This window comes from Bison bison, unplaced genomic scaffold (genome assembly GCF_000754665.1).
Source record: "Bison bison bison isolate TAMUID 2011002044 unplaced genomic scaffold, Bison_UMD1.0 scf7180017864241, whole genome shotgun sequence".
In the NCBI taxonomy this organism is placed as follows: domain Eukaryota; kingdom Metazoa; phylum Chordata; class Mammalia; order Artiodactyla; family Bovidae; genus Bison; species Bison bison.
The window spans coordinates 767,173-781,494 of record NW_011494813.1 but is presented as its reverse complement, the minus strand read 5'-3'; the positions used below and the strand labels follow the sequence as shown (position 1 = coordinate 781,494).

The 14,322-nt window shown below is 36.1% G+C and overlaps 1 protein-coding gene across 1 annotated transcript in view; it reads right to left on the bottom strand.

Moving 5' to 3' along the window:
* Positions 1 to 7,260: 7,260 nt before the first annotated feature.
* Positions 7,261 to 14,322, bottom strand: part of UBE2W (ubiquitin-conjugating enzyme E2W (putative)) — a gene marked incomplete at its 5' end in the record, with an annotated part of 38,539 nt that continues 31,477 nt past the window's right edge. The window contains one exon of the mRNA XM_010846977.1: positions 7,261 to 10,808. Within this exon, the coding sequence (XP_010845279.1) occupies positions 10,795 to 10,808 (14 nt within the window). The remainder of the gene's footprint in view (positions 10,809 to 14,322) is intronic.

Genomic DNA, 14,322 nt, shown 5'->3' with positions numbered 1-14,322 from the left:
GGGGGCAGGAGGAGAAGGGGACGACAGAGGATGAGATGGCTGGATGGCATCACTGACTTGATGGACGTGAGTCTCAGTGAACTCCGGGAGTTGGTGATGGACAGGGAGGCCTGGCATGCTGCGATTCATGGGGTCGCAAAGAGTCGGACACAACTGAGCGACTGAACTGACTGACTGGCTTACTATGATAATCCCTAGGTCCATCCATGTTGCTGCTAATGGCATTATTACATTCTTTTTTATGGTTAACACCCTATTGTGTGTGTGTATACACACATATATGTATGTATGTATATATATCGGAGAAGGTGATGGCAACCCACTCCAGTACTCTTGCCTGGAAAGTCCCTGGTAGGCTGCTGTCCATGCACTGGAGAAGGAAATGGCAACCCACTCCAGTGTTCTTGCCTGGAGAACCCCAGGGACGGGCGAGCCTGGTGGGCTGCCATCTACGGGGTCGCAGTCGGACATGACTGAAGCGACTTAGCAGCAGCAGCATGTATCCCTATGTATGTGTGTATATATATATACATCACATCATCTCTATCAGTCCATGAACACCTAGGTTGCTTCCATGTCTTGGCCACTGCAAACAGTGCTGCTATGAACACTGGGATGCATATTATCCCATCAAATTAGAGTTTTCTCTGGATACATGCCCTGGATCGTATGGCAGTTCTAAATTTCTAAGGATCCCCCACACAGTTCTCCAAAGTGGCTGCACCAATTCACATTCCTATCAACAGTGTAGGAGGGTTCCATTTTCTCCACACCCTCTCCAGCCTTTACTTGTAGACTTTCTGATAGCCATTCTGACTACAGTGGGGTGATCAATCTTGAGTTTTGATTTTCATCTCTCTGATAATAAGCAACATTGAGCATCTTTTTTTAATCAATTGCTTTTGATGATTTGTGTCATAGTTAAGAAGTCTTTGCCAAATTCAAGATCTCAGATTTTCTCAGTTTCTTAAAGAAATTTCAGTTTTTACTCTTAATTTAGGTGTATGATTCATTTGGGATTAATGTTTGTATATGGTGTGAGGTAGGATTCTTCAAATGCACTAGTACCACATGTTGAATAGATTAACCTTCCCCCCTAGAAGTACCATGGCATTTCTTTTGAAAATTACCTTTGGACTCTCTGTTGTGTTCCATTGATGTATATATTTATGCCAATGCTTTATAATCAATTCACATCAGGGTCATCTGCTGTCTGCATTACAATTAAGCCTCCTGTTGTAACTCTTCCAACCCATGGCCAAGGTAACTTTTCTGAAGTGCATATCTGATTCTGTCAGTCACTACTGCCCATAAGATAAAATCAAAACTCTATAACCTGGTCTTTCATGTTCTAGCTTTAGTTTTATCTTGTATTTTCCCTCATTCAAATTTCACGCTGCACAGTTCCCTCACCCTTGGTTTTTCTATTTGCTGTATGCTTTATCTCAGATGCAAATACTCTTCAGCTCCCCCGGAATTCTTTCCAGACTCCCTTAGCTTTGATTATTCCTTAAAAAAAAAATTATTTTTTGGGAGTATAGTTGGACTTACAGTGTCATATTAGTTTCTGACGTTTCACAGCAAAGTGAATCAATTATACACATGTATCTACTCTTTCAGAGTCTTTCCTGTGTACGTCATTCGAGTAGCGTCCCTGTGTTACACAGTAGTTCTTGTTGTTCAGTTGCTAAGTCGTGTCCGACTCTTTGCGACCCCATGGACTGCAGCATGCCAGGCTTCCCTGTCCATCACCAACTCCTGGAGCTTGCTCAAACTCATGTCCATTGAGTCGGTGATGCCACCCAACCATCTCATCCTCTGTCACCCCCTTCTCCTCCTGCCTTCAATCTTTCCTGGCATTAGGGTCTTTTCCAGTGAGTCGGTTCTTTGCATCAAGTGGCCACAGTATTGGAGATTCAGCAACAGTCCTTCCAATGAATATTCAGGATTGATTTCCTTTAGGAGGGACTGGTTGAGTAGGTTATTAGTTATCTATTTTATGATTGGACCTGCTTTGATGCTCACTCTGCATCCTATTATTACCCTATGACATCCCTGTCCTCCCCTCCCTGCCAGATCATAACCTCCTGGGGACCCAGCACAGACTCGGTATTTGAATGTGTATAAAGTTAAACAAGACAGGTTCTTGTTCTTGAGAAGCTAGCAACATGGGGTGGCCTGCAGAGCAGTAAACCATATCAGATAGTGTCACTCCCCACCCCCCCACTTTAAATGCTTTCTAGGTCTATTTTTTATGCTTTTTTACCCTGGTATCTTGTTTCCAGGTAATCTTTGTGTACAGATCACTGAATTGAAATGAATCACTCAAGTTATACAGGAATAACTTGAGGCTTTCTTCAGAGAGAAACTTCCAATTGCTTTTCATCTCCTCGGGAGGACACAGCCAGTCAGGGACTTCATCTTAATATACATCCAGTCTGACATTCCCCAAACCACTCCAGGGTGCAAGTTTGAATCAGGGCTGTTTTCCCAAGTGATCCTTCCTCTGGGAGTGGAGTTCTACTGGGCTCTGGCTTTATGTTAGTTTTGATGGGTGGGATGTTGGCAGAGTAGCTTAGACCCATTTGGGGATGTTCTGGACTTTGCTAGGCAAACATCCCTATGATGTTGCCCAAACAGGGGCTCAGTTTCCTAATTTCCTCCTAACTGGCAAATGCCCTGAGAACAATGGCAACTTTGCCTGCTAGGCCCATGGAAGCCATGAAAAATCAATTTTAGTCTTACCCTGATTCATGAAGTCCTACATCATTTGGCTTTTGGCTTCTGCTCCCGTCTCTAAACCAGCCACACCATCCTTTGGGTTGACTTTCAGACAAGTCCTGTCCTAGAGCTTCTGTACTTGAAACCTTTGTACTTGCCTAGAATTCATCCATAAAGTTTGTATTTTTCAAGCCATGACATAACTTGTTCCTCTGATTGTCAGAAACTACCATTTATCTGTGGGCCCAGATGGCTCAGTGGTAAAGAATCAGTGTGCCGATGCAGGTTTGACCCCTGGGTCAGAAAGATCCCCTGGAGAAGGAGATGGCAACTCACTCCAGTATTCTTGCCTGGGAAATCCCATGGACAGAGGAGCCTGGCGGGCTACAGTCCATGGGGTTGCAGAGAATCATAGAAGACTGAGCACACACATGCATGCATGCCATTTATCTGTACCCCTTCACATTCAGCACTTTTGTATTATCTATCTTCCTTATTATAGGCCCTTGGAAGATATATACTTTTCTTACCTGCCACCTTTCTTGATATAGGATAGGTCATCACTAAGTATTTGCTTAATGCCCATTCTTAACCTTAACGACTGTTAGGCTTATTTTTATGATCTCAGAGTTCCGCAGATATATTGTTTAAAATAATCATATTCTTAATTTGTGAACATATTCAAGCAATTTACCTCAAAGATAAGGCATTTTATAAAAAAACAAAGCCAATTAAGAATGACTCATGATTAAAGCAAATTTTTTCAAACTGTCTGGGACAGTAAAGGTAGGGTGTTCTAACATTTCACACAGATGATGGTTTGCTTTAGATTTGTTCAAAAATTGCTAGTGCCTATGTTTCCTTGAAAAAGCTGGGATAAAAATACAAGTACAATCAGGTTAATTCAACTAACATTTATTAAAAGCTTTTGTGATAGGTACCGTGTGCCACAGTGCTGGGTACACAAACACAAGTGAGACGTCGTCCCAGTGGAAAGCGTTCAGGACAGAAGGCTGGTAGGACAGCCTTCTAAAAGGGAAGGACAAAGATGATAACCTTATAACTAAATTTGTAGTGGACCTTGAAAGTAGAAAAGGAGATAATGAACATTCCAGCAACAGGGAAGAACATTAAAGAACACAGTAGTCTTTTTGTGCTGTTATCTATGGAACAAGGTGTGTAGGGGGCTGAAGAGCAGCCTGAGAACACAGGGCCAGGCAATGAAAAGTCAACAAAGGGACTGGAGAAAAGGAGAAAATACCAGAGATGGTTTAAAAAGACAGGCTCAGCAGGACTTGATGAAAAATGTCAGAGAAGACTGGTAAATAGTGCTAGATTCTTCATTTGTATAATTAGGTTGGATAGGAATGCAATTAACTATAACAGAAAAGAGAAACAGACATTTGGGAGGTTGAAAGTAGAGATAAAGAGATTTTTAATGTTAAGCTGGATACCTCTTCTGTAGGACAATCATCCATATTAGCATCATGTATGATTACATGTATTTACCTACATTAAGCACTTGAAGGTCAAGTACATGTATGAAAGGTATTTTCTGCCTTATTTCAGCTTTCCTTATTTGACACTTTTATTCAATGTTTAATTTTGCCATGTGTTACCTCAGTGTGAAAAGTACTATGGAATATAGGGAGGATTTCAGTAAGACCACTTATCCACATAGCTTAAACTAGTGGAGAAAAGTCATCCCTTCTGTGAGAGGTAGAAATTATTTTAAGGATTATAAAAGAGGGAGAGAGGGCCATCAAAGTACAAAGACAAACCTTGCATTTATCTAATCAGCTACTCATCTAGTTGTTTGGGGCTGTAGAAACAGCTTGCAGAGATAAAAGAGCTTTATGGTAGCCTGGCTGCCCCAGTGGAGGAGTACGGTGTTCCTGGGCAAGCAGATCTCCTGTGCAAAGAAAACTTAAGACTAGCAGCAGGGCACACTGAATTTCTTCCTGCCAGGAATATCTGAGATGTGGAGATATTCCCTTCTGCTTATTTCTTTCTTTTCAGAGCTTCAGGAGCCCCTCAGTTATATAAGTTAGTTGATCTGTCTGTACACTTGGTAAAGTATCTGCAAGTTCTTTACAGCATATCCAGCCTGAAGTTCAGGAGCACCAGACTCATGATTAACTCGAAGTCTGGTCTCAATTCCCATCTTTTCTGAAAATGCCCAGTCTTTAACCAGGACTTAATTAATTGAAGCATGAAGAATCACTCAAATATACTAGGCTACACTAATAAGCAAAGATGATCTTTAAATAAACAAAGTGCTTTAGTGACTATCTTCATTCTGTTGTATTCATTTTGGAAATGGACACATTACTATCTCCATAATCTTTTAAAGATCACAGTCTTTTGCAAAGGGGAACTACTATGTAATTTTTCACATTATTATAAACTACAAAAAGTTTTAATATCTATCCAATTTAGCATTGAAGTCTACAAAAAAAGAAATCAATGACAACTGCTTTATTATTAAAAGTTACTGAGTTCCATAAAGCACACAATGTAGTTTATATTCAACTAACAAAAGTTTCATACATGTATTTAAAAATATATAATATATAGATTTATCTGTCAACATTTATATTCTATTTAAAAAGCAGTAGCTTTACATATTTTACAACTTGATTTTATAAAATATATACATCCACCCTATGCAAATCTTCCAGCATGAGCTTTCATTCCTATTAATAAAATGCACAATTTGTATTTCTGAATATTAAGAGAAAAATGGTACCAACTAAAAATAAAAAATTCATTATAACTTGAACATGCATCTAACTCTTGGCTACTAGATAACTGACCTAATAATCTATTCAAATAACTGTGTTACCTTGAGCTTGACAAACAATTTGCATTATGTAAACAATCTGTGGTTAACCATGAAGAGACTTGCATTTCTAGGTATCTGAAACAATCTACCAAATTCTTTGTTTGCCCTGTTTCAGGTTTTTAATTAGAGAGGCAGGATTCTTCAATTATTTGATGTGCCATGAAATCTGACAAGTCGCACCTGACAAGCCAAAGCCCTGTGAGTTTTGAAGCCACACTTTTGCCTTTGAGAAAACAGCTCTGAGAATTATTGTAGGAGCAGTTTTCTCAAAACCCCTGATGATGTGTATACCAAGAAACAGAACAAGAACTGCTTCTCCTTTCTCCAATCAACTGCATTGAACTTGCAAAACTCGAGTTCTGGTACGTGAGGATGTACTGACGTCTATTCAGACATTCCTGCCACATAGTCAAAACAGCTTCAGATATCACACTGTTTTACTAACAAAAAATTTTTTATAAAAAAGATATTCATGTAATAATTTTTGAGATTCAACCCCAAATAAAAGTTGCAATACTACCATTAGAGAATGAAATTAAAAAAAAAAAATCTAAATTATCAGGAGCACAGTCAGAACTAGAACTTCAACTTGAAGGACAGAGATCTAAGTTTGAAGTACAAATTTAGATTCCATGGACCTTAGTGATAAGGGTGTATATAAGTCTGTCTTTAAATTCTGCTGAGAAGATAAAAATCTCCCACAAATTATTTTTAAAAAATAGTTCCATCCAACTCTCAAAAATGATTAACATTTAATCATTAAATGTTAAAAACTTAAAAGGAAAAGCATGTTCATCAAAATAAGTAATTTAATTCATTAGGGCAATAATTTGTCTTCGAGGGACTTCCCTGGTGTTTCAGTGCTTAAGACTTTACCTTCCAATGTAGGTGGTGTGAGTTCGATCCCTGGTTGGGGAACTAAGATCTCACGTGCCTCAGGGCCAAAAAAATAAAAAAACATAAAACAGAAGCAGTATTGTGACCAATTCAAAAAAGACTTTAAAAATGGTTCATATCAAAAAAAAATCTTAAAAAAAAAAGGCTTTGAGAGAGTCACATCCAGAAAGTAAACAAAATTCCCTCAATATCAGTATTTAAGAACTAAATTAGAGCTAACTGACAGCGTATTTATCAAGCAATTATTCAACAAGTTTAGCCATCTACTGATGGACTAAAATTATTTATCAGAAATTTTTGTAGGATGGAGTCTTTTTATTAAAACTTTTTTTGGATGTAATTTTAATAACCCTCTGGATTTCCTATTCTCAAGAATGGGAGAGGGAGAGTAAAGGGGAAGGGAGGAAAGAAGGGAGGGAAGAGGGGAGAAAAACTGAGTGGTCAGAGGGGCACTGAAGACTGATCCACTGATACCTGTGAGATGAGAAGGTAGAAAAATAAAGGAGGAATAAAAACAAAGACTGCAAAGAGGACTAGAGCCAGGAGGTGCGGATTAAAGTCACCTTCTTCACAGACCTTAATTATGCAAAGGTATCAGCATAAAAGAATAGTGCAGCAGCTGGCTTTTGGTAGCAAAGAATCCTCAAAGGGACATTCAGTCAAGCCTCAGCTCTTTCTGAAAATAAACGTGCATACACAAGTTACAAACCTTATGCATTCAGCTAAAATATGTACAAAAAACTAAATAAAAGTGAGATGGAGAAATATAAGCAGCAGTAACCATAAAGGCTGAGAACTAGTGACACCGAATTCTTTATTAAAAAAAAAAAATTTTTTTTTAAACACACAGTACCTCCTCTTCTCTTCTATTTTTAGGAAGAAGCTTTAACAAGTTTTAAATGTCTCAATTCTCAAAAACAATAGGCTTTTTAAAAAATAAGACTTGATTACCAGAAACAAGTAATATGTGGTTACATACCATTTTCATACCATTACTCATTTCAATTTATCTTTGATGCAACCTGGGAACAATTAAGCAGTCACTAGATACCTGTTTTAGAATCTGAAGAAATTATTATCCACCACAGGAATCTAATGATATATGTTTTTGCATATAGTTAAAATTTCAAAAGGGAAAAAAGTAGCTAACTATTCTCATTACTTTGTACCAAATATTTATATACCTAGTCAAAACAATAAAGATCAAGATCTTTCTCCAGATGAACTGTATATAAAAGCTATTTTTAGCATTTTCTTCCAGGGATTAAAAAAAAAAGTCTTATTTCCCTGCTGGCTAAAAAGGAGGAATTTAAATTCCTTAAGAGAACTGCCATAAAATTTGTTTTTAAAAATTTATCTTAAAAAACTGAAAACCATTTCTCTCTTTAAAATCTATGGCATTAATTACCTACTTGACTTTTTTTTTTTTGAAAGGGCACCAAGTTTGTGATCTAAGCATGCAAAATAAGGAACTGAATGTATCACTGCCTTAACAGAATTTGGCAAACCAGAAAAATGGCCTTAAAATAAATAAATAAATAAATAAAAAGGAAGAGAGTCCATGCTGTCTAAATCTGAAGGTCTAATTCTGTAGAGCTCTACAGCAGACAGTGCCTCACAGAGGGAATGCGGGCAAGAGGGAAGTAGCATGTTCCTATGTACACACTTGCTTGGTATTCTGGTTGTTATTCAACAACGTATTACAGAGAAATATTCTTTTTATTATTACAAAGTCGGTAATTGCCCCTTCTTGAGCAGTGACTTAGGTAAACATCTTTACGTCTTTTAATAATGTAACATATTTAAAATTAACTAAATCTAAGTGCACATGAGTTTTCAGTGATTCCTAAAGTTCAAGGAAGTAACGCAGGTGTTATCAGACTGCAAATTCTGAATGGTTGGTGCATCTATGTTTTAGAATATTTCGTCCTGTCTTCTTTCCCTTAAACCATAAAATGTACCAGAGTTATTTGGTTCTCCTCTACTTTCCTTTTCGTCATCTTAATTTATTTTATGGTATCTCTATGTAGAGAGAGAGGTATGTTAAAATATTATTATTCATATTAAAAAATTCAATTGAGACTATATATGACCTATTAATCTATATGATAGCAATGTTATCCTTTGACCTGGTATATTAATTCCTTTGGTGAATAAATGCCACAGGTCATTTCCTTATAAAAGGATTTTAGTAAGAGGACCAGCAGTATGGAGAGAGATTTCCCCCACCCCACCAGGAAAATGACCAAGTGAATCAGTCAGTAGTTTAGAGCAGTTATGTAAAATATGAAAAATACATCATTTACAGCTGCAATTTTCATATTAAAAAGCAGTTAAAAACTAAGAGCAGTTCAAAGCATTCCAAAAAACATTTTTTTTGTCTTAGCTAAACTGGCCAACTAATAGGACTGATAAGAGACTGCTGAGAGAACTTACGTACATCTAGGCAAGACAGAACAAAAATGTTTTTAATTTTGAACAGTGGTAGTTGCTATTAATAACTAGCAGTATAAACAGTGTCCACAATTTGGTGGCTGGCCATAGTTTAAAATTTTTTTCAAGTTAATTTCTACAGCAGACGTATTTTTGAAGTCTACCCACCCCTGAGTTCAACAATTATACTTTTAGAGTGTAAAATTATATGCCCTTAATTAACAACATGTACAAAGCTACAAAATTTCATCTATACAGAGATTAAAAACAATTTTTAAAATATTATCTGCCAATTATTGATTGGATGGTTTTGCTGGGGTACATATTTCAAACCTTTCAGCCAACTGGCTTTCATTTTTAAGCCCAAATTGATTCATATATTCACTGTAGGATATGTCATAGAGTGCAACAACAGGCATTAGTAAAAATAACATTGTAGTAGAAACAGATTTTGCATATGCGAAAAGGTAATTTATAAAATACATTAATTGCTTTTTAAAAAGAGAACCTAGTTGCAGTATCATTAACTTACATGGTACTGAGAGTTGGACCTTTCAAACAATTTTTTTTCTATAGAAAAATGTTGTCTACCTGTAAGTGAAGTCTTAAATAACAACAAAACAGAACAAAACAAACAAATCCCTCTAGAAAAAAAAACCTGTATGGTTGTGTGAGACAAATAAGCAAACATACCGTTCTATAGTGTACTTCTGCCTAAAATTTAAAATAAAAATGTCCACACTCTTTTGTTAAAACATTAAGCCTCTGTCAAAAATGTATTTCTTATTTTAGGGTACAGGATAGTAGGACAAGATGATACTTACAAGTAAAGAAAATTTACAAGAAAAAACTTGACAAAAGTTTTTCAATTAAAAGTATCATAACATTCAAACTTGACTTCAAACATAACAAAAGAAACAAAATTGCAAACAAAAATGTTTATGGATTTTCCAAACATAAATAAATGAAATAGTGTTTAGGCAGTAGGGCTCATGCTGATGGCTAGCAGGAAGTAACAGAGTGTCATCTATTTGGAAAAAATTGATAATGTACAAACAATAAGCCCAAATTATGGACTATAGCAGTTTAATAATCACTGCCATTTTTCTTACTTCCAAAATAAAGCCTTGATTAAACCACTTATACCCTATATTACTCATACCTTTACTTCAGAGATTGAGGAACTATGTACAACAAACGAATTTATTTTCACCATAGGGATAACATATTGTACCTCTCTGCCAATGTTACTTGAAAACCGTCCATGTCAAAACAATTTGACAACAGATATAAACAATTCAATAAATACGCAATGATCTTTCATTACAGTCCTTTAAAGACGCATGTTAAGTCATGCTGTTAACCTTAGGTTCACAGTGCATAGAATCCAAATATGAGCAGTTGGGGTGACTTTCAGAGTAATGTTGGATCCCTCACTTTATTTATAATCCCACTCTAACCGTTAAGTTCATGTCATAGGCCCTATCACGCATTAATCATTGAGTGGCAGAAGGGTGAAATTTTTTCCTGTTACAACGTCCATTGCCGGCAATGAACGTCACAAAACCGCCAAGGAAGTCATTGTTATTGCACAATACATGAGGACCTGGAACTTTTCAAAAGCTTAAAAAAATAAAAATAAAAAATGGAATTATATTTGACATTTCCTGACACCTGCATTAATACTGTATGACTAATCAAAGCATGTCAGTTGCCTGGACTCAACCAGCGATCAACATGCGCCCCGAATGCACACGAGTAAAAATGCAGTCAAAGGAAGCAGTCTTCATTGCCTATAGGTCACTTCCAGTCAAAGGTTAAAGTTCAAAGACTGAATGATCAAAGTGCTCATTTTCTCAGTAGGACTATCTTCTGCTAGGAGGATGAGAACAGTGGCATCAACAAGTATCATCTTTAAGAAAAGGAGAAAAAAGATAATTAAAACAGTCAAGCATGCATAAGTAAAAGTTACAAGTCAGTCTAATACAGCGAAAATTTCAAGTAGCAAGAAGAACATGGTTTACGTTTCTGACTCATCTCCCTGGATCCCCTGCAAAGGAGTCCATTTTGTGTTCAAGTATATATTTACAAACAAATCAAACTCTAGGTTTTCAGAGAAGTGGTAGTTTGCAAAAATTTTAAAATGATATTATCAGTACGTTAAGTTCTATTTAAAATAATAAATTGATATGTGTTAGCACCTATTAATGATTACCAGTCATCAGAGAATTTTTTTACAGGTAACAATTTAAAACTATAATGAGATGGCAAGTAAACTCACAACCAACACTGTCACACTGCTTAACAAAGACTAATACAAGTCGTGTCTGAAGGAAGTAACTTTACAAATGAGGAATAATCTCTAACTCAATCAACAGTAAATGTTATTAACTTCTCTTCAGAAAATAAATTTTCAGGAAGTATATATATATATATGCAAAGGAGGTCATTTTAAAAAATCCCAAAGATTTAGTGACACCTTCTGATAGCTTCAACACATTTATGTAACATAAATTCTGGTGGGTTCATCACTTATTTCACAACACTTACCTCACAAAACATATTTGAAGGATCATGACGATTAGTTATTATTTATGAAGTACCTTTAGTAAGATTTAAGACCAGTGGCAACTAACTCAAAGTTGTGAAAGCTCTCAAGGAGAAAATTCTGAAAAACTGGCCAAAATGTTTTACACAAACCACCCCCTATTAGGATTGATATATTGCTCATAAAGACGCAATGAGAACTAAAAAGCAGTAAATCTGACTTCTATGCTGGGCAAATTAGTGAAACATTTCACAATCCTATACACCTTAAGGGTAATATAAATGGTGAAATAGACTAAATTTTAAAAATAAGCTGTATCTAAGTCATTAGAATCCTTTAAATAAGTAAATAACATCTTTAAGAAGAGATCAAGTAAATAGTTTACAGCCTCTGCCACATTAAAGTGTATGTCTTATGGGACTTCCTTGGTGGTCCAGTGTTTAAGATTCTGTGTTCCCAATTCAAGGGAGGCAGGTTTGATCCCTGGTCAGTGAACTAAAATCCAGCATGCCGCAGAGAATAGCCAATATATATACACATATCTGTTCCTTGAATGACTGCGGATCTTGAAATAAAGAAGATATGTTTGTCATGGATCAGAACAAGCTTCAGAATATGAGGAGGTTTCTTAAAACCTCACTTCTCCAGTAGAGTATTTTATAACACTAGGGTTCTTGAAATTAGTACTAAAACTGCTGCTGCTGAGTCACTTCAGTCATGTCTGACTCTGTGCGACCCCATAGACAGCAGCCCACCAGGCTCCCCCATCCATGGGATTTTCCAGGCAAGAACACTGGAATTGGGTTGCCATTTCCTTCTTCAAAGTACTAAAACTAATCACATTTAAATCGCTAAGCTAAGAGATGCCACTAAAATCTACCTAGGATGTCAAACTACTGGGGAGGAACTTTAGCTGGACCCATAGACTGAAACATTATATATTCATGATGGTTATATGGCTAATAAGGAATCTATAAGTAAAAGTTCAATATGGAGACAGGTAATGACCCAAACCCCTGTCGACCTTTTCCCTAAATAAGAGAATCACTAAGAAGGAAAAAATTCATTTGTTAACAGAGGGAATAGTTTCCTAGTTTTGGCTTTCCCCCCCAAAAAAGGTTGTTAGAGTTAACCTATCTTGGGTCAAGACAAGTATAGGTCTATAAAAGGTGGTGAAAGAACACAATTATGTTTAACCTCTTGGCTACAATATTTGTGGCAAAATTATGGCCTAAAAAAAAAATCTTATCATAAACCTCTTAAACTTTTTCTGGAACTAGAGAAGACCCTACTAAAATTATATCCTCAAATATAATATACAAATTAGCAGTTCTTAAGAGGTGACACCTACCATGGCTAACTTCACTGGGTCTCTGGAAATTATGAATGAGAGAACTACATTAGAAGATCACTTAATTTTCCCCAAAGTATAAAAACTATCACATTTTTTTGGAAATCACCTCCCTGAATATACCCATGGACAGAAGACAAGAAGTAAAGGAACAGAGTAAGAGGTCAGTAGATATGAAGCGGGATTCCACTTCCAAGAAAAACAAAAATAAATCTTTACAGTTAAGTTTGTGTCTCAACAGTTTAGGGAATTAAAAGTTTTCCTCTGATGAACTGATTCAAGAAAGATTACACAGTAGATCACAGAACTGCTATCCCACAGAAAATAAAGGGCAAAGAATTAAACTGAGTGAAAGTTTGGACTCAGGAATTTAGAAAGTGGTTGTATAACACTAAAAGGTAGTACAAATAAAAAGGTTCACAACTAACAGAGGTAAACCTTCAGATACATATCAAGCAAGGAGAAAAGGAATTGTTATACTACCCTGAGATAATTTTGCGTTCCTATCCCCTTATAATCCTTACTGTCCTAAAGGAAATGTTCCAGTTGAATGGAACCAGAATGTACTCTGTAGTTTTATACAAAAACATTCCTCTACTCTTCCCCAAATTACCATCTCATCAGTCTACTGGACATAATATCTAAACATTATGTCAATTTAGTTCTTATAAGTCTAGTTTTCTGGAGCCAATACTCAATAGTCATCTTAAACTATACTGTTCATTTATCTATCACCTTAAGGAAAATGTTTCAGGAACCACAGATCTACACTCTCATCAGTGAAAAGCGATCATTTATGACACTAAGTCGTTTATATTTAACATTGATCCCAGGAAACAGACAGGTATTATCAATGGATTCTACTTGGCTATCTCACTGAAATATTTTTATGATGTCATAAACAGGTATTTTTTTTATCTTTTTCAAGAACAATTACATTTGCTTTATGATCCAAAACTCAGGTTCAATCATTAATCTGTACACTAGACTGGGTATAGATCTATTTTCTAAGGAAAATTCTAGATCTGAATTGTAGATTAATTCCTCAGTCCTTTTGTATGCTGAGGAGAGTTGTCTTATTACCTATTTTGGTTAGGTCCCTTTAATTTTTTAACCCTATTCTCAGCTCAAATGATTTTTCAATGCATATGGACCCCTACCTTAACTGGCAACACAGAATATTTACATTCCAATGCAGGTATGGCCTTAATTTCTTAGTGAATAGAAAGTGAAAGAGTTCTGGGCAACAGGTTGATAGTCAACTTCAAGTAATTAACAAAACAATATATATTCACACACCAATGACTTTTTATACTTTAATAACTTATGGCGTGCTGGAGAAAAATCTAAAAAGAAATGTAATATAAGGTGTGATGTGTACAAAGTAACAGTGGGCTAGGATGACTGGCCTAATTTTCAAGGAGTCCTAATAATGTGGAAGATCACAAATTTAAACTTGGGCTTCTTTTCAACACTGGTATTGGGCAGCTCAATTGTGGTATGTCAGCTGACTCCTTCTCATCTAAA